At 53.1% G+C, this 18,319-nt stretch overlaps 6 protein-coding genes across 6 annotated transcripts; 5 read left to right on the plus strand and 1 right to left on the minus strand.

Moving 5' to 3' along the window:
• Positions 1-4,120: 4,120 nt before the first annotated feature.
• Positions 4,121-5,192, plus strand: M406DRAFT_31482 (uncharacterized protein; the record flags this gene model as incomplete). Its single annotated transcript, XM_040919320.1, has 3 exons — positions 4,121-4,363; positions 4,454-4,827; positions 4,910-5,192. Coding segments are annotated over 3 exons (900 nt in total), but the record flags the coding sequence as incomplete, so codon positions are not given.
• A 1,151-nt stretch (positions 5,193-6,343) lies between these two features.
• Positions 6,344-8,141, minus strand: M406DRAFT_344588 (eukaryotic initiation factor 4A-12). The gene is made up of 4 exons (XM_040921992.1): positions 7,947-8,141; positions 6,834-7,874; positions 6,521-6,772; positions 6,344-6,445 (listed from the first exon to the last, which is right to left on the minus strand). The coding sequence occupies exons 1-3, from the start codon at positions 8,050-8,052 to the stop codon at positions 6,714-6,716; spliced, it is 1,206 nt and encodes a 401-aa protein (XP_040782300.1). The 5' UTR covers positions 8,053-8,141; the 3' UTR covers positions 6,344-6,445; positions 6,521-6,713.
• Positions 8,142-8,368: 227 nt separating this feature from the next.
• Positions 8,369-10,345, plus strand: M406DRAFT_272768 (uncharacterized protein). Its single transcript, XM_040918159.1, has 2 exons — positions 8,369-8,551; positions 8,673-10,345. The coding sequence occupies exons 1-2, from the start codon at positions 8,462-8,464 to the stop codon at positions 10,092-10,094; spliced, it is 1,512 nt and encodes a 503-aa protein (XP_040782301.1). The 5' UTR covers positions 8,369-8,461; the 3' UTR covers positions 10,095-10,345.
• Positions 10,346-11,026: 681 nt separating this feature from the next.
• On the plus strand, positions 11,027-12,172 carry M406DRAFT_67652 (uncharacterized protein; the record flags this gene model as incomplete). Its single annotated transcript, XM_040925079.1, has 3 exons — positions 11,027-11,053; positions 11,172-11,605; positions 11,707-12,172. 3 exons carry the CDS (start codon positions 11,027-11,029, stop codon positions 12,170-12,172), a joined length of 927 nt encoding a protein of 308 aa, XP_040782302.1.
• Positions 12,173-13,277: 1,105 nt separating this feature from the next.
• On the plus strand, positions 13,278-15,074 carry M406DRAFT_336802 (catalase-domain-containing protein; the record flags this gene model as incomplete). Its single annotated transcript, XM_040921184.1, has 2 exons — positions 13,278-13,857; positions 13,930-15,074. 2 exons carry the CDS (start codon positions 13,278-13,280, stop codon positions 15,072-15,074), a joined length of 1,725 nt encoding a protein of 574 aa, XP_040782303.1.
• A 430-nt stretch (positions 15,075-15,504) lies between these two features.
• Positions 15,505-16,667, plus strand: M406DRAFT_231988 (uncharacterized protein; the record flags this gene model as incomplete). Its single annotated transcript, XM_040915892.1, has 3 exons — positions 15,505-15,740; positions 15,836-16,103; positions 16,206-16,667. Coding segments are annotated over 3 exons (966 nt in total), but the record flags the coding sequence as incomplete, so codon positions are not given.
• Positions 16,668-18,319: the final 1,652 nt, after the last annotated feature.

The following is an 18,319-nucleotide window of genomic DNA, read 5'->3' on the forward strand; positions in this document are numbered from 1 at the left end:
CGTTCTCCGGTAATGCACAACAGGGCCCAGGAACCTCAAGCAAAACCTTACACACACACACACCATCCCCCCTTCCTTCTCGCCCCCATAAGTAGCCCATGCAAAAGGAATTACCATTGCAGTGGTAACCTAATCTAGCGTAATATTTCACATTTCCGCTTGTCTCTGATATAGATTAACGACGAATTCAGTCAAGGATATGCAGAGAGCATACAGTCGCATGCTCTTGCCTCTCGATTCTCGCTTCTAAACAAGTGCCCAACAAGTACAGAGTACGGCTCTCGTACAAAATTTGGTAACAAATCTCGTACGGACTCCTTTCTTCCCCCGCTCCATCCACTGTCATTTCTGGCTTAACTGGTGTTGGCTGAGGCTACCATTTTCAGCCGGCCAACACGACCTGTCATAAAAGCCTGATTTGCAAATCACACAACCGCAATTTCGTGGAACTCGGCAGTGCGATCCGTTTCAGCGATTCAGTTAACTATTCGCACCAGCTCCAGTACTTGACTCTTACATAGTTCAATGAAGCTATGGTCCCTACTTCAGTCGCATACGAGTCACCGCAGATCACACCACCAAACCGATGTGGCGCTCAGCCTGAGATTCATCGAGGAATGAAAGAGTTGTGGTGTGAGAGTGAGAGTGAGTGAACGAAGGAGCATCAGGACCAGAGGATTCCTGGCCTTGCTCTGTCTCGAAGAGCACTGCAAATGCTACTGGGTCTGCTTGGTCCGGTGGCATGGCATGCTCGTTTTGCCACCACAAGCCGGCCCAAGCACCCACGTGCTATCATGACCACTTCATGGACCTATTTCGCGCAAAAAAGCGGCATTCACAACCTGGTCATGCTCGATAGCCATCTTTGTTTTCCAGCGTTCTTGTTGTAACGGCCACGACGTGTTACAGAATGTGAACCTACCCTTCTAGCTTGCGTACCCTGGATAGTTCCACCTCCCACACGTGTCCGCTACCGCTGGGCGCCCCTCTCGTCAATCTCCGGCTCGGTCAGAGAAGACACACCATGAACCCGGTTGTGCGAGTGAGATTCACCGTATCACATCGTAGGGAGACCAGGGTTGAGGGATGATGAGGGTGATTTGAGCTGCAGCTGTCCTGCTGGGGGGCGGATTTTCGAACTTTTGACAGCTCCTGACAGTTACCCACACGGCGGGGAACGCGACCTCATCACAAGCAGTCCAGGCCAAGCCGTGGTCTGACTGCACCTTACCAACCTTGACCGACTCTGGGATGTAATCGAAGGCGCTCTTCATCTCGTCTGGGGGATTCTGTGCACCAGGTATGTGAACAAATCCACCTGTCCGTATGGCAATCTCACTCTTTGTCTCGCGTGGACGCAGGGATGATGACGAATTGGTTTAATGATGTTGGACGACCGCCATCACCGACACATCTTCCGAGATGAATGCTGGGGAGAACTATTCCCACCAGACAGATCAACTACATCCTAGCGACGGAGCTCGACCATGTTACCGTGCCGCTCTGTCTGGGTTGTGGTCCTACTACATAGTACAGTATGGATACGCTCGGGTGCCTGGGCCGAAGGAAATCTTCCTCTCTTGCCAGACTGGCTGTCCTATTCAGGCAAAGGCCATCCTTCTTGGTCGAAGGATGCTCGATGTGCATCCCACGAATGACAACAGACACGTCGTCGGGAACACAGGTCAACTTCATGAACCCTTCTTACGTTCCTGCTGAGCACAGACAGCGCCGGAGTTCAGGGTCTCGCCAAATGAATCGGTACACCAGTCATCCCTTGTGATGGCCAGCACTCTGGGTCAGCACCTTATTAACTGGCCCTTCTTTTGTGATTGCGAGCAAGCTGACGAGATTGGCATCTTTTCAGTTGAGATGGTAGGTACATTATGAGGCATGCAGTATCGAATGACAGACAGCCTTTCTCAGGAGATTCTTTGAGCAGGCTTGTTATACGCAACCCTCTTGATGTCAAATGTCAGTGACCAGCGGACGAAAAGCGAGTGGCAACCTGCCTCGTACTACTCAAGCTTCTCAGCAATGCTTCAATAGCCTTGTGATGAGTAAATCAACCCATCAACTTGGGCCGGAACTGGATAGTCCTCTCTATATCTCAGCTAGGATGACTACTGCAGGCGAATGACCAAAACTCCAATCGTTCGTTGCACGACCTAGTAAGCTGCGGACTGTGGCGGACTGGCCGTCGTATGCCTGCAAATCTCAAGCCCCCTTCAATCGCATGGGAACCGACCGCTTTCGGACAGTCAGGTATACTTGTTGTACTGTACAAAGCAGGCAGTGGTTCGATGAAGACCTCGTATGCGGATCATCTGTCCTCGACTGAAAGAGAGAAAAGAAGACGAAAAAAAAAAAAAAAAAGATGAAAAAAAAGAAGGGGATAAAAAGGGAAAAAAAAAAAGAGGGGGAAAATAATAGACCCACAGTCGAGGGCGGCGGCAGATTCTTGCATCAGCCCCACTCATGACACAGTCCAGCTCACTGCATTCCCCTTGGACATCATGCCCTGTTGGCCTTTGACGTTTCTGACAGATCGGTTCTGTCTGCTCGGCATGCACGTTGACTGGCCTCCTTGAAACTGGAGATAAAGTCAAGACTGGAGAGCTTATGCAGCGTGGTGGAAGGCTCTTGCATGCCACGGAGTTTCACTGTTTCATCATGTCCAGGAGGCCTCTCCGGCGCTTCATTGGATATGCCAGCAGTCCAATGAGGATGCACACAGAAGCCGTACCAGGCGGAGGCCCAGAAAATTGTCCCTCCGACGTGGCCACCAAGGCCAAAGGAAGATCAAGCTCTGACTGGAGGCGCCGTTCACGACTGGCGACTAGGCCCTCTGGGCCTCTAAAGACCTCTGGTCTGGCACATAATGATACTTTCATGACTTCAACATCCCAACACCCCCTGTCTGAGTGCTTCGCCATGTGGGTAAATCTCAGGCGAGAGTTAGCGAGCCACTCGAGCCACGTCCCAGAGGTGCAAGTCTTATCCAGACTTTCGGGACGACACTTTTGGGCTGCCGAGGTCGACCATCGAGGGGTTGCATTGCTACATCTTGTCGATGTTGTCAGAACAAGCCATTCCTCATAGACGAGGAGCTTCACTACATCTGCTCGTCATGATTTTCAATTACAATTGCCACAACCAGCGATTCAACAAACAACAACAACAACACCATCAAAAAACCGAGGGAACGAGTGCCAAGCACCGAATAAACACCCGATCGCCAGGCCCCGTCGCCCCCCCCCCCCAGCCCATGTCCTGGCCTTCCTGTCAGTTTCCTCTGCGTGCCGACGCTCACGTCGGGACCCCTCAGGCAGTGGTGAGTGGTGGAACCCCCAGACTTTAAGAAAAACCGGGGGGTGTGGGTTCGTACGTGGTTGCGCTGCAGTGTGAATCCGCCAACATCGCGATGGTGTAGTTGACCACTCGGAGGCCCTCCCTCGAGGGTCCATATCTGCACGTGCCTTCTCACCGACTGGTGCTGAGCGCACCCATGGCCGACAATGTCTGCTGTGTTCTGCGCGTCCCGGTTTGAATGGATGGTGGCGGTGTCTTACCGCCGGTTTGAAGAATAAGAAAATGATTGGGATGCGACGGTCTGCGCTGTGAAACGAGGAAATCTTGACATTGAACTTTGCAAGGGATTTTTGCTTTTGTCTTTTTTTCGTTTTCTCCCCTTGTTCTCCTCCCATGCTTTCTGTCTTTTTCCCTCCTTCTGCCTCTCTTTTGCTCTCCCCAGCTTGCTTCAATTGATCGCTTTTGCAAGAACTTGCATTGCCTTCCCTGCTAATAATAATCACCATACCCCAGACCCAGAACTGGTCCCCCCCTCCCCCCTTTCCCCCCCCCTTCCCACACCCCACACTCTGGACCGTCGTATACGAACTATTGACAAGGACGACCGCTCGGATCACTCGTTCGACACCGTCAAGCGTGTTTTCCGGGCCAAGACGATCAAGAATACCATGGTGCCGTCTTTATAGGTCGTCGGAGCCAGAACGGAGGAGCCTGGGGGAAGAAGGAACAATACAACACGAGCCGGACGGAGGCCCGAGCCATGTCCAGCAATGGCACCAGCACGGGCTCGTCTGTCGACCTCGATGCATCCTGGCAGAAGAATATTATGGCTTGTGCCGTGGCGACCTGGGTGATAGCAGCGGTATTCGTCGGGCTGCGATTCTACTTGAGGGGGCATATTTTACACGTCCTCGGCTGGGAGGACTGGGTTATTCTGCTGGCGCTTGTGTTCTCGGCTGCACATTCTGCTGGTTATATCACCGATGCGTACTTTGGGCTGGGCAGGCACGCGGCGTCCCTCTCGGCGGCGGAGTTGCAGACGGTGACTGAGGTGAGTCCGTTCCCATGGAAGACGGGGATTCTTGTGTCTGTGATGGTTATTCGACAATCTGCCGGACCAGAGGCTGACAAGCATTGCTAGATATATTGGTTCGCCCTACTGTGGTTTGCCATCACAGTCTTTGTGACGAAAGTCTCAATCCTGTTGCTTTATATGAGGACATTGACCCATACTTGGGTTCAAAAGACCTTGAAATACTTAATGGCCATGGTCGTCCTCACGAGCATCACTGGCCTTGGCCTTATCTTTACATCATGCATACCACTGCAGGCCTATTGGGACGCGAGTATAAAATCTGCGTATTGCCACTCTATACAGGCCTACTACGCCATCCTGGGGATTCAGCTAGGGATGGACTTCTTCACCTTTTTACTGCCACTTCCTGTAATCTGGTCCATGAAGGCTCCCAAGGACCAGAGGGTTATGTTGCTCATGCTGTTCTCGTTTGGGTTCTTGTGAGTAGCCCACCCATCTTTATCTACTTTTTCCTTCTGTTATTCTTTCTTTACACCGTCACCTAACACACGAGACCACCAGCATCTGCGTCGTCTCCATCATCCGCCTGACAGAGCTCACCTCGACCCGACACGATGTAGATTACACCTACGACAGCGCGACCATCGACTACTGGTCCATGATCGAGGCCAACACGGGCATCGCCTGCGCGTGCATCATGACCATGAAGCCACTCTTCCGGCGCATCGTGCCAGGATCCACGACGAGACGGGGCGAGACCACCCAGGACCCCTTGGGCTTCGGCAACCAGGGCTTCCAGAACACCATCAACCCGCCGACGATCGGGTCCAAGCCGTCGCGGCCCAACACCACCATCGTCAAGAAGCAGTCGTGGTTCACCGCGCAGCTGGCGCGCCTCGACCGCTCCCTGCGCACTCTCAACGAGTCCGAGGCCGGAAGCGAGAACCTGCCAGGCCTCATGGAGGCGGGGCTCCAGCTGCCGCCCCTCCCGGCCTCCGTCTTCCTGCTGCCCGTGCCCGACATGCCGCGCCGCAGCCACCACTCGAGCTCCAGCATCTCCACGCCCATCGAGCACGAGGTCGACGAGGGCCCGCTCGAGGCGCAGCGGTGGGCGCGCAGGCCCAGCTGTGCGCCTAGCTCCCCTGGTACCGTACGGAGACCGAGCATCGTGCCGCCCCCGTCGCCCATCACCATGCGCAGGCCGAGTGCTGCACCTAGTTCACCGCGGACGACGAGGAGGCCGAGTGTTGCGCCTAGTTTCACGCCTAGTTCCCCGGGAGGATGAACAGAGGAGAGGGAATGCAACGGGTGGAAGAGACACAGAGAGAGAAAAGGCCTGTGGAACAGGACAACAAGAGAAAGAGAAGAAGAAGAAGGGAAAAAAAAAAAAATTTGAAATATGAATATTAATCAAAAACAACACTAAAGCCAGTATGGGTGCATCGATCAGCGTGGAGCCGAGCTGAAAGGGGGAGTCCTGAATAACAACACAAGACGAGCGGCACGAATAGTGAGCTACGCCAATAGGAAAGCCCTCTCTGCTCTTTTGCTCAAAGGACTGTGGAGGTAGACCAGCTTCAGCGAAGAATCCTCCTGTACCAGCCAGGAACAGGATTTGAATCCAGAGCAACGCGCCTGGGGCTGCATGTGCTGGAGCTGACCACGCGTTCATACCCGTACGTCAGGATGGAGATATATGTGTATGTATATGTATGCATACAAATATGTATATCGAACGATGTCGAGTCGTGTGAGGATGGAAAAGTCCGGGGCGCAGACAGAGCATCAATTATCATGACATGCCGCAAAGATTACAGATGGCCAAGGCTGGGAAGAAACAGTCTTGATAAAAGTAGCAGCGTCACACGGGCAACATTAAGCATGGGCAACGGCGTCACAGGATCATTTGGCATACATTTTAACACATAATGCAGAGAAGAGGTTGAGAGGGGGCTCTGTGTGAGAGAGAGAGAGGAAGAGCACAACCTCCTGTTTGTATCAGAAATTTTGAGTTTCATTAAACCAATCAGGTTGGGTCTCGTAATATTCATGGCCCGTAACCCCCTTCCTGGGCCTGGGCTGTGAAAATAGTTGTATCTTGAAGAATCGCTTGGTCAGCCTAAAAGGATCGTTCTTCTCTCGTTCTCGTATGGCCCCCGAGACCAAACTCACTTTGAAGGCAAGAGGCCCTTTCCTCCCATAGTACCATCATCGCGTCGCATTCTTGGCGCCAATCTCGTTTGCCTGCGCCTGCAGTTGCTGGTCTCGTTCTCGGACGATACTCCATCAGCTGAACTCGTCTCAGGGCGCACGGATGTTGTTGGACGTCCACCGGGTCATCCATCCCACATCGGCTGCTGCTGTCTCAAGAGATCAGATCCGCCACGTTCATGGGCATTTCATCGATCTGGGTGGAGTAGTACACTGGCTCAATGTTAGTGGTCATCCATGGCTTTTAACAGTTCTTGAATTGGTTAGTACTTACATTCGATATCTCTCAAGATGCGCACATCCTCGCTGGTAACAAAGTTGATTGCGACACCCTTGCGACCAAATCTGCCCGAACGACCGATGCGGTGGATGTAATTCTCACGGTTGCTGGGCAGGTCGTAGTTGATGACAAGGCTGACCTGCTGGACGTCGATCCCGCGAGCCCAGACGTCCGTCGAGATGAGCACCCGGCTGTTGCCCTGCCTGAAGTCCTGCATGATGCTGTCTCGCTCCTTCTGTGGCATGTCGCCGTGCATGCTGCTGACGGTGAAGTTGGCCTCCCGCATCTTATCAGTCAGCCAGTCGACCTTGCGCCGCGTGTTGCAGAAGATGACGGCTTGCGTGATCGTGAGGGTATCATAGAGATCGCAAAGCGTATCGAACTTCCACTCCTCCTTCTCCACAGCGATGAAATACTGTTTCAGGCCTTCCAGTGTCAGCTCGTCACGCTTGACGAGGATGCGCACTGGGTCGGTCATGAACTTGGTCGTCATGTCGAGCACATCGTACGGAAGCGTGGCGGATACGACCACGACCTGCGTTGCGGGAGGGAGATATCGGTACACGTCGTAGATCTGCTCTCTGAAGCCCTGGTTGAGCAGCTCGTCTGCCTCGTCGAGCACGAGCATCTTTATGTGGCGCGTGCGCAGATGTCGGCGCCGGATCATGTCAGCCACGCGACCAGGTGTTCCCGAGACGATATGTTGGCCATAGTCCAGCTTGCGGATGTCCTCGCCCACGTTCGTCCCTCCAATACAGGCGTGGCACTGCACGTTCATGTAGTCGCCCAGCGCCATGACGACGCTCTGGATCTGGGTCGCGAGCTCACGAGTCGGGGAGAGTACGAGCGCCTGTGTCTCGCGGACGGCGGTATCGATGACCTGGAGCATGCTAATCGAAAAGGTCGCTGTTTTACCTGTACCGGATTGGGCCTGGGCGATGGTGTCGCGGCCTTTGCAGACCTGGACGATGGCGCGGGACTGGACGGCTGAGGGGGACTCGTATCCGTATGCATAGATTCCACGAAGAAGGCTCTCTGCATCGAAATGGTTAGTATCAATGGCGCATATGCTTCAGAGCTTCGAGGAAAAGGAGAAGGGGGTCTCACCCTTCAAGGACATAGACTCGAAGGTAGGGTGGACGGTGACCTCTTTGGAGGTGTTGAATTCCATCCTCTCATCCGCCTTGCGGTCGATACCACCACCTTCAGCCATGTTGAGACTTTGTCGAAAGAGGATGCAATGATAATTTCTGGTGGGTCTCGATTGAGGACGGCGCTCGCAGAGCACTTTGTCGTAGTTTGGGAAGGTCGTTGAATTGAAGTCGAGGGAGAGAGATCACTGAGTTCTAGTTCTTAAAGTTGCTTGCGGCTGCTGCAAATGCCCCCAAAAAGTCTGACAGGGGTGCTACTTGGTGCTTGGCTCTGGGGCCTTGATCCCTGACGACCGCTTATCTTATCTGCTGGGACCATTCTCGCAGGCCTGACAGGCGCAGCCCGTGCTTCTTTCTCTCCAGAATCTTTTCCACTATAAACAGCCTCTCAGCCGCCTTCCACCAAGGTTTCATCAACCCCAGGACCCCATAGAAAGATCATATGAGCATTGATCATCTTCAGAGTTCAAGATGCTTCTTGAAGACCAACGGTTCATCTCCGAGGACCTCGAGCGTCTCGAGCAGGGCATCGCTGATCGTATGGACGATGAACCCAAGCAGGTTTGTTTTGCCTTCATTTTTTCTCCTCCGCCCCCTCCCCCCTCACCTTTCCCCCTTCTCTTTTCTCTGTCTTTCGTTTGGCTGAGGAACGTATCCAGCTGACACGCACCCTTGCGGCCAGATTCGAGACCGCCTGAACCGAGACCATGAGGTATCGCAGCTCCTCGACCAGATACAGAAGCAGTCTACCGAGCTGTTGTCTTTGTATCGTGATGCTAATGGCCTCCGGTCAAAAGAGGTCCTTCAGATTGGTAGCGGCGACCCCTTCGAGGAATTTTACAAGCAGGTGAACGAGGTTAGGGAGCACCACGCCCGTTACCCTAATGAACAGGCGGAAAATTCGGAGACCAGGTACCGTCCGCGCAAGGGAGGCGATGGCGAGCCTGTACCCTACCTCGTAGACGCCATGTTCTCCGGCGAGGAGGCGTTCGGGAGACACTTTGACCTACACGCGTGCCACGAATCTTACATCAACCTGCCAAACGTCAAGCGTCTTGCCTACCTGCAGTATCTCCAGATCTTCGACAACTTTGCACCGGGATACGGTGGCGCGAAGAGGGCAGACAAGTTGACGGATCAATATTTCAAATACGTGGGCGATGTAGCGGAATATCTGGAATCGTTCATGCGGCGGACACGACCCCTTGAGAATGTGGACAAAGTTCTGGCATCATTTGACCAGGAGTTTGAGGAGGCCTGGGAGCAGGATCAGGTCGAGGGCTGGCAGAGCGAAACAGCCCCAGCCGGAGCTGAGACTGGATCAAAGAACCTGAGCAGCCCCGATGCTGTCTGGTGCGATGCCTGTGAGAAGGAGTTCAAGAACGAAAACGTCTATAAGGGTCACCTCAACGGCCGAAAACACACCAAGGCGGCAGAAGCTCTTGCACAGAGGCAGCAGAGTGGTACAGGTGATGCAGGCGCCGGTGGAAACTCCTCTGCCCGGCGATTGAAAGAACGCGCCGTTGCAGAACGAGAGCACAGGGTGAAGCGTCTCGCCAGCGCGATGAGCACAGAGAGGGACGACACCCGAGTCAATGTAGAGCGGCGGCAGGGCATGACAGAGAGGGAGAGGCAACAGGAGCTTGAGAACCTGCTCAGCATGTCGGAGCAGCCTCCACAGGTCCACGAGATGAGGGAGATCGAAGGAGACGACGGGGAGGAGAAGATCTACAACCCCTTGAAACTTCCACTGGCCTGGGACGGCAAGCCTATTCCGTTCTGGTTGTACCGTCTCCACGGTCTGGGCGTCGAATTCCCCTGCGAGATCTGTGGCAACTTCGTCTACATGGGTCGTCGTGCGTTCGAGAAGCACTTCAACGATGCTAGGCATATATACGGATTGAAACGGCTCGGTATCAATGATACCCACTTGTTCCGAGATATCACGGGCATTAACGAGGCGCTGAAGCTCTGGGACAAGAGGACACGGGACAAGAAGAGGGACAAGATCGACGAGGGCAGCATCGTTCAGATGGAAGATGCGGAGGGCAACGTCATGCCTGAGAAGGTCTACTACGATCTCCAGAAACAGGGTCTGCTTTGAAGGCTGTGTACGATCGGGAAAACATTTTCTTACCTGTATCATATGGATTATGAATTTTGGCTTACTTGCTGAGTAGGCTGGTCATTTTTCAGAGCCCTAATTCTGTTAATATCAGCAAGATATCCAGATGGCTATCTATGGCTCCAAGTCAGCGAGCCTCAGCAAGGGGTGACTCGAAGAAGCACCTGGTTTAACATACTCTCCAACATAAGTTGTCAGAACAAACATTGATAATCGAGTTGCCAACCTTTCGCTCTCAAACATGGGCCTCTCCTTGTTCTTCTTTGCCACTTGTTAGTGGTTCTGAAGGCATACACATGCTGAAAGGAACCAAGACTTTCTTCATTGAATTCTCATTCATCTCCCAATTTTGAATTTTGAGGCTCAATGGTGGGAATTATGGGCATTGTAAGCTCCACAAGGCCATGCTCGAGGCGTGTTCTTCCATCTAATGTTCACGCGTCGCCCACTCGTTCTGATTATCGATATCACCTCCATCAAAAAGCAGCAGTCAACCTTGGCAGTAGGTAGGAGAGCTTCAACAACAATACTTGAAGCCGATTCATTGATTGAACAGCCCTCCCTATCAAACGAGGGCCTCTTTTCACCTGACTACCTGGTATGCAACAAGTTCCCTTTCTCTACTACCTGCATCTCTCCAGTCTTCTCACTCGACCCTTTGATATGCTAGGCTGCTCAGTCTCGAAACCTATCAACCTGTCACGAACTGACTCTTCCAGTCTAACAAAATGGATTCGATGCAGTGCATAGACTGCTGCTCAACACCTTCTGATGCAGCTGAGCCATCACTGGAGAATGACCTTAACAATTCTTCCATGACACCTCCTTCTGTCACCTGCAATGACACTCCTTCAGTATCCTCCCACGTCAATGAAAACACTATGCGTGGAACCAAAAGAAGCTTTGACACCATGAATATGGATGATGGTGATGGCAAGGTGCGTATACCGTTTCTGAGGCTCCTTGTCACCTTTTCATTTTCCCCCTGGCCCCTACTCCTCGTCCTCATGAACAGGCCTGATATTGCTGCTGACTGAATTGGGTTATTCTCAAAAGGAGGCTGCCCAAGTCTCCGCAGCATCATCTACCTCGTCAAACATCTGGGACGATCTCGAACTGCCCGACCTGCCTGGCATGCCCAGCGAGCTGTCGGACCATGCCCCTGCCTACCTCATTGACTCTGGCCAGCATCTCGAGGCCATCAACACCTCCCCCGTCTCCAACGAAGCACAGACGCTCATCGGTCAGCTTGATAACACGTCTCTTATCAACCCAACCTTGCTCCCCTATTCGTGGATGATCGAAAACCCAGGACGCGAGGCGACTCTTCTCAGTGCCGGCAGGTCATCTCGTCCACCTCCGACAATGTACACTGCGAGAGGCGAGCTCGAGGTGGAGGATCTCATGAAGGCGACTGTCTTTGACCCTGAGCACTACTTCTTCCTTACCAGCGCGTTCAGGTGCATTATGAACTGCCGAGGCCTCAAATAGTAAGTTGAGATATACACACACACACACACACACACACACACACACACACACACCTCTTTCTCTTGCAATCAGCTGACAGGGCTATTTGATACCCGCATAGCATCACGGAGCAGACCGCCGCGTCCACCATCTGCCGCCTCTTTGAAAAGTACCCCCAGTTCTGGATCGTCTACCACCGATACTACATCCCCAAGCAATTCAGGTTCATCCCCTTCCCCCAGAAGCGACGGATCCGCGGCAGGGCGGCGTTCCAAAGCCGCAGACCGCGAAAACAGCACGGGGAGGAGCAAGAGGAAGACGTCAGATACCGCCAGCACATGGCCATCTTCAAGAAGATCACGGCGTACCTCGACCCCAAGCTGCGCTCGGACGGTCTGCTGTGGTACAGGGCGACGGCTCGCAAGGTGCCGGAGGACGTGTATGCAGAGGATGGGATGGTCTTTTCAGCGGGATTCATGCGGCGGAGGGGCCCTGCATGGCCTTTTTCTGGGGTTGCTGCTAAGGACGCGGACAGGCTGGGATTGCAGAAGGGGATTGGTCGGCCTGAATGGATGGTTTTGGAGTGATTGGGAAAGAAGTAAGAGAAGTCATTGGCTACTTGAAGGAAGAGTTATTTGGTGGTTCAATCAATGTAGCCTCCGACTGCACCCATCCACAACCTGAATTGACGAGTTCCCCCCCTCAAGGACGCCGAAAAGTGTCGATAGAATCATGACTCCGTCTCTTGTAATTTCTTTTATAAGTTCGTCTTCCTACAGGGTGCCACACAATTTCTTATCCTAGCAACCTCAAGTGCCACCGTTGTAGCCGAGGAAAGGTGCAACAAAACCATCGTCAGTAAGAAGGGCAACGAATAGGTACCAGTAAAAGTAATACCGGTGTCCTGATCCTTGTCTAACGCAAAACTGTCAGAACCCCATCCGGAGCAAAACATCCTTTCACTCACCCACCCACACAAACTAAGGATTGCAGCACTTAAAGCAGAGCAGCACGGCTAACTTACAAGCTCGTAGCAGCCAGTCATATTATTCGAAAAGAGTAAGGCTTTGCCACGGTCCTCGGTTGCAAGGAATAACGATACAGTAAAGTCTCAGCCGAGACAGTGTCGTTGGCAATTGATCGGCACTAGAAAAAGGAACCCACAACCTCTTGAGCCAATCAAGGGGTCTTGAATGTCATAGATGATGTTTTCCTATTATTTGTAAGCATAGGAAATAATTCGGAATCTGCCATTTCTCGTCTGTAAAATGCCCTAAATTGCTGGTTTCTCGGATCCAACTATTGGAATGTCCCAGGCCCTTACTAGTTGCAATTCATCGGCAGGTGGATAGCCTCCCTGTTCGCACCCGTCATAGACTTTTGAGACGTCATCGCTGAGCCGAATAGGGATGCCTTCCATATGCAACGAACTTTGCTGAAGGAAATTTGGAATTGAGCTGGTGAGAGGCGAAATGCAGTAGAGTACATCAAAAGTCTCTTAGTGTGAAGGTATGGAGGCAAAACTACTATAAATCTTGAAACCTGCCTCTTTACCTACCTGCGTGCTGTTGCTTGTCGATACTCAACTTTTGAGGATTGCATAATACGATTACCTTTTTGACCAACCACATGGATACTGTTCAAAGAGTAATTCAGCATCCCATCCAGACAGTCAGCGAGACCCTCACCAACATGGCCCCCTCGGCAGAGACCAGCTTCGCCGCCCACGCGGCCGAACAGTTCGCCTCCTACGAGCAGGACAGGCAGAAGACATCAAAGGACACCCTTTACGCCACCAGCAATGGCGTGCCTATGCCCCACCCCTACGAGACCCAGCGCGTGGGCGAGAATGGCCCCCTCCTGCTGCAGGACTTCCACCTGATTGACCTGCTCTCGCACTTTGACCGGGAGCGTATCCCCGAGCGCGTCGTCCACGCCAAGGGCAGCGGCGCCCACGGCTTCTTCGAGTGCACGAATGCCATTCCCGAGTTGACGTCTGCAAGCATCTTCTCTGAGACGGGCAAGAAATGCCCCATCACGGTGCGCTTTTCGACCGTCGGCGGCGAGGCCGGCTCCCACGATTGCGCGAGGGACCCACGTGGATTCTCGGTCAAGTTCAGGACGGAAGACGGAAACTGGGATCTTGTGGCCAACAACACGCCTGTGTTTTTCCTGCGTGACCCGGCCAAGTTCCCGCACTTCATCCACACGCAGAAGCGAGACCCTTCAACACATCTCACTCACGCCGATGACTCTACCATGTTCTGGGACTGTAAGTACTTTTCTCGAGCATCAACAGGCCGTACTGGGTGACTGATTCATTAACTGACTTCTTCGCTCTCAGACCTTTCCCAGAATCCGGAGTCCATACACCAGGTTATGATTCTCATGGGCGACCGTGGAATTCCCGATGGTTACCGTTTCATGCACGGCTACCTCGGGCACACCGTCAAGTTCGTCAATGCGGACGGCGATTGGCGATACGTGCAGGTGCACCTGAAGTCGCAGCAGGGCACCCGGTTCATCACCCAGGAGGACTCTGCTAGCTATTCGCCCGATTACTCCCAGAAGGATCTGTACGAGGCAATTCAGCGTGGCGACTACCCAAAGTGGTCGGTGGAGGTGCAGACCATGACGCCGCGCGAGGCCGAGGAGCTGTGGGAGAAGCAGCGCATCAACGTGTTCGACCTGACGCACGTGTGGCCGCACAAGCAGTTCCCACTGACCAAGATTGGCGAGTTCACGCTCAACGAGAACGCCGTCAACTATTTCGCCGAGGTTGAGCAGGTCGCCTTCAACCCTGCACATATGCCCCCTGGCATCGAGCCAAGCGCCGACCCTGTGTTACAGAGCCGATTGTTCTCTTACCCAGATACACACCGACACAGAATTGGAGTCAACTATCAACAGTTGCCCGTGAATGCTCCTCGGACAGGCCACAAGTTTGGCAACTTCCAGCGCGATGGTGCCATGGCCTTCTATAACCAGGGAGCTCGCCCGAATTACCTGTCGTCCATCGACCCAATCCAGTTCCGCGCCCGCACTGTGGATATCGACAAGACGCACGGCCATTTCACGGGTGAGGCCATCACGTTCCTGTCCGCCATCCGTCCCGAGGACTTCGTGGCGCCGCGGAAGCTGTGGCGGGACGTGTTTGACGACGGTGCGAAGGAGAGATTCATCAACAACGTCGCCGGCAAGATGGAGTTGTGCAAAGACCAGGAGATTCTCAAGAGGCAGATCGCCATCTTCCGCGAGGTTGATCCTGAGATTGCTCAGCGGATTGAGAAGGCGACGGGCATCAAAGGGTATGATGGTATCGCCAATATGAGGTTCAATGGTACCCACAACGGCTTCTCAAAGGACCCCAAGGTACGATTCGCGAATGGTGTCGATGTCACCAAGTGCCAGAGCATCACTGAGAACAACGGTGCGCCTGTGTCTGGAACGCACAAGACCAATGGTTGCAACGGTACGAATGGGGCCTAGAGAAAGGTTAGACGATTTCAAGCAAATGTTTATTTTATGGGTATAATAGTTTTTTTTTTTTTAAAAAAAAAAAAATATAACAAATGTAATCACGACACTTGAATGGATTCATATGCTTTGAATGTGAAGGCGTTGCCGTTTTAAATTTGGTGAAGTGGTTCGACAGTGGCAGGAGTGACTGCTGCACGCCACTACACAGTAAAGGCGCACTAGTACTTAACCCTCAGGGTTGGCACGAGCCATCCCACCCCTACGTCATGCAAGGCATCACCTCGGCGACCTGACATTTAATACGGCGCAGCCTTGTGAGCGTCAACAACTCAAAAAAAAAAGCACCCCTGCTCACTTTAACTCTACAAAGTGCCAAACACCACACACACTCTTTTCCTAACCAACAACCATGTAGCTGCGATACTCTCTCTCTCATATCATGGCTGTCCAGAGCAAGCCAATCCCAGCGCTTTATGTTGTCTACGTGCTGCGCTCGACCGTGCGCCATGGCTCCATCTACATCGGTTCGACGCCAAACCCACCGCGCCGGTTGAACCAGCACAATGGGCTGGCCAAAGGTGGTGCTGTTCGGACGGCCAAGAAGAACCTGCGCCCATGGGAGATGGTGGCCGTCGTCTCGGGGTTCCCGAGCATGGTGGGGGCGCTGAAGTTTGAGTAGGTTCACTCATGCATGCGTGCGCTGAGTTCCCATAGTCCTTTATTACGAGTCCAGCTTTGATTGACGAGGAACCCGGGGTTTAAACGGGTAGATGGGCTCTGAATAACCCGCACGTATCCCTACACATTGCGCCCGAGGACCGCCTCACCATCTCTACGCAGCGCAAGCGCAATAACCAGCCAAGGCGGCCTCCGCATAATTTAACATCTGTCCTTTCGAACCTGCACCTCCTGCTCCGCGTCCCGAGCTTCTCCCGCTGGCCTCTCAAGCTGCACTTTTTTGACCGCCAAGTCTTTACCAAGTGGAACAAGTACTGCTCGTCGCCAGATGTAGAGACGTTGCGGGAGACGATTGAGGTAGTGGCCGACTTTGAGCCGGCTGATGCGCAGACCGCTGCTCCAGCACCAGCAACAACCACCCCAGCCAACTTCTTGGAAGATCATTTGAGTGACAGCGAGGAGGGGGACGAGGATGCGGAGGACTCAGCCTCTGAGGCGGAAAGCGAGGATACGACTAAGCCGGCCGGGCCAAGCTGGGGAATTCACGCCCTCCCTCTGGACCATTCCACCTTAACCCCTTACCTAGAAAAGGGCCAAGATATTTCTGTGTTTGAGCGTGAGGGGAACTGCGTGGTTTGTCACCAGCATCTAGACCACGACAAGGGGATCTACGCCATCTGTTCGCAGATGCAATGTGAGGGTGTGGGCCATCTGGACTGCTGGAGTCGACACCTCCTGCACCAGCAGAGAGAGGACGTGGACAGCACCGTGTTGCTGCCAGTGGAGGGCCGATGCCCGAAGTGTGACGGAGTAGTCAGGTGGGGTGATATGATGAGAGAGTTGACGCTCCGGAACAGGGGGCAGAAGGTTGTCGACAAGATCTTGAAGAGGAGCAGAAAGGCTGCTCAAGTGAAGAAGCCCAAGGTCAAGAGCCCAGCGAAAGAGAAAGGTAAGGGCAAGAGCAAGGAGAAGGAGAAAGCCAGAGCAAAGGCTGCGGTCAAGGCAGCGGACGATATATGAAAACTCCTAGAGAGACTTGGGAAGGCAAAGAGAAAGAAAAGAACATCAACAATAAATACCCTTTTGAAGTACTTTTGGTGAGAGCAGTCGTGGCACATTGGGCACGGCGTCCTGGTGCTGAGAGGCGCTCAGTCATGGCCCTTGCAACGCTTGGAGCAGCCTGTACTCCCGAGGCGGGGTGAGCTCTAGGTGAATATACATGAGGACATGGGAGACTCCCAGATAGGTCCAACCCGTGACGGGCAGATGTTGAAAAATCCACTTGAAATAAAGATGCATGCGGCCCAAAGGAGGAGATGTCGTCCAGGTCGGGGGCCGCACTCCGAGATCCGTTTGACGACATGTCTTTGCTCATTGGCCGCCCGGGCGATAATCTTGGCCAGGCCCCTGCAGAGGCCCCTGCCGATATCAAGCTGGGCTCTGACCTCACCTCCCGACCACGCATGAGCCAGGCCACCCCCACCCCCCGGATAGATTCTCTCTATCCAAAGCTTGCCCAGCTGAATTTCGTATGTATTGCAATTTGAGATTTCAATTGCATCAAGATCAATCCGAATCTTTCTATGCATTCCGATAATTCGTGTTGTGAGGTCCCAAGAACATAGGTTGGTTTGGGTTTTTGGGGTAGGTTTTTTTTCTCTCTCTCCTCCCCTGAAAGTGCGCCCCAAAAAGTTGGAGGTGGCACAGTCCTGGCGGACCCCCTTCCCCTCCTCCGCCCTGACCAGTTGGACCGCCCACCGCTGAGACGTTAGTGGTGCTTGTCCAGGGGTGGGTGGTCGCAAGTCAATTTCATGTGTCTGTGGGATTTTTTGGGCACGCAAGCAATAAGTGGCACCTGATCATGGGCATATGCAGCGACATACTACGTACTCGGTATCTACAACCAGCCAGCATGGAAAGGCAAACATGGCAGTCTCTGAAAGACAAAATTTAGGGCTCTCCAAACCGAGGTGTGTGCAAGGATTTTTTTTAAAAAATTTTTTTTTTTGGATGAAAATCAAATAGGAAGACTGAGGTAATACTGTCAGCATCATATGACATGACAATGCATTACTGGCGTCTTGATGCGCAAGCATAACGAGGCAGGGGGGTTCGGGTGAGGCGTGAACAGAAAAGAGAAAGATGGTTTAGGTTATGCCGCCGGATCTGGCCAGACCAGGGGGCCTCTCAAGACGGAGCTACTAACTCGGTATGTACTACTCTACGTAGCCCAGTACTACAAATACTATGGCGCCACTATAGAAGTACTGCTATGGATGTACTGGCATGACCGGGTAGAGCGTGTGGACCCAGGCACCCAGCCTATTCCCGCCCTGTACGAAAGTACCTCAGTGCCACAATACATCAATCGGCATGGTAGATGTACCCTGGTACCTGGGATATCAGCCTCCAACTGTAGATGGCACATGGCGCCCATCCTCTCTTGTCCCCAGCTCTTTCTGTCGCTCTCCCTCTCCTCTCGAGCTGGACTGGATTACTCCTAGTATCTCTTTCCCTTTCTGTCCCTTTTCGCCTGCTTTCATTTTTACTCTTTTTATTTGTCCAAAAAAAATTAA

The sequence above is a fragment of the Cryphonectria parasitica genome (assembly GCF_011745365.1).
Source record: "Cryphonectria parasitica EP155 unplaced genomic scaffold M406scaffold_1, whole genome shotgun sequence".
NCBI lineage: Eukaryota > Fungi > Ascomycota > Sordariomycetes > Diaporthales > Cryphonectriaceae > Cryphonectria > Cryphonectria parasitica.

Coding starts and splice junctions, on each gene's coding strand:
- M406DRAFT_344588 (XM_040921992.1), bottom strand. CDS start 8,052: ATGGCTGAAGGTGGTGGTATCGACCGCAAGGCGGATGAGAGGATGGAA. Junction 7,875..7,946: donor CGAGTCTATGTCCTTGAAGG/GTGAGACCCCCT, acceptor ATTTCGATGCAG/AGAGCCTTCTTCGTGGAATC. Junction 6,773..6,833: donor CATCTTGAGAGATATCGAAT/GTAAGTACTAAC, acceptor ACATTGAGCCAG/TGTACTACTCCACCCAGATC.
- M406DRAFT_272768 (XM_040918159.1), top strand. CDS start 8,462: ATGCTTCTTGAAGACCAACGGTTCATCTCCGAGGACCTCGAGCGTCTC. Junction 8,552..8,672: donor TGGACGATGAACCCAAGCAG/GTTTGTTTTGCC, acceptor CCTTGCGGCCAG/ATTCGAGACCGCCTGAACCG.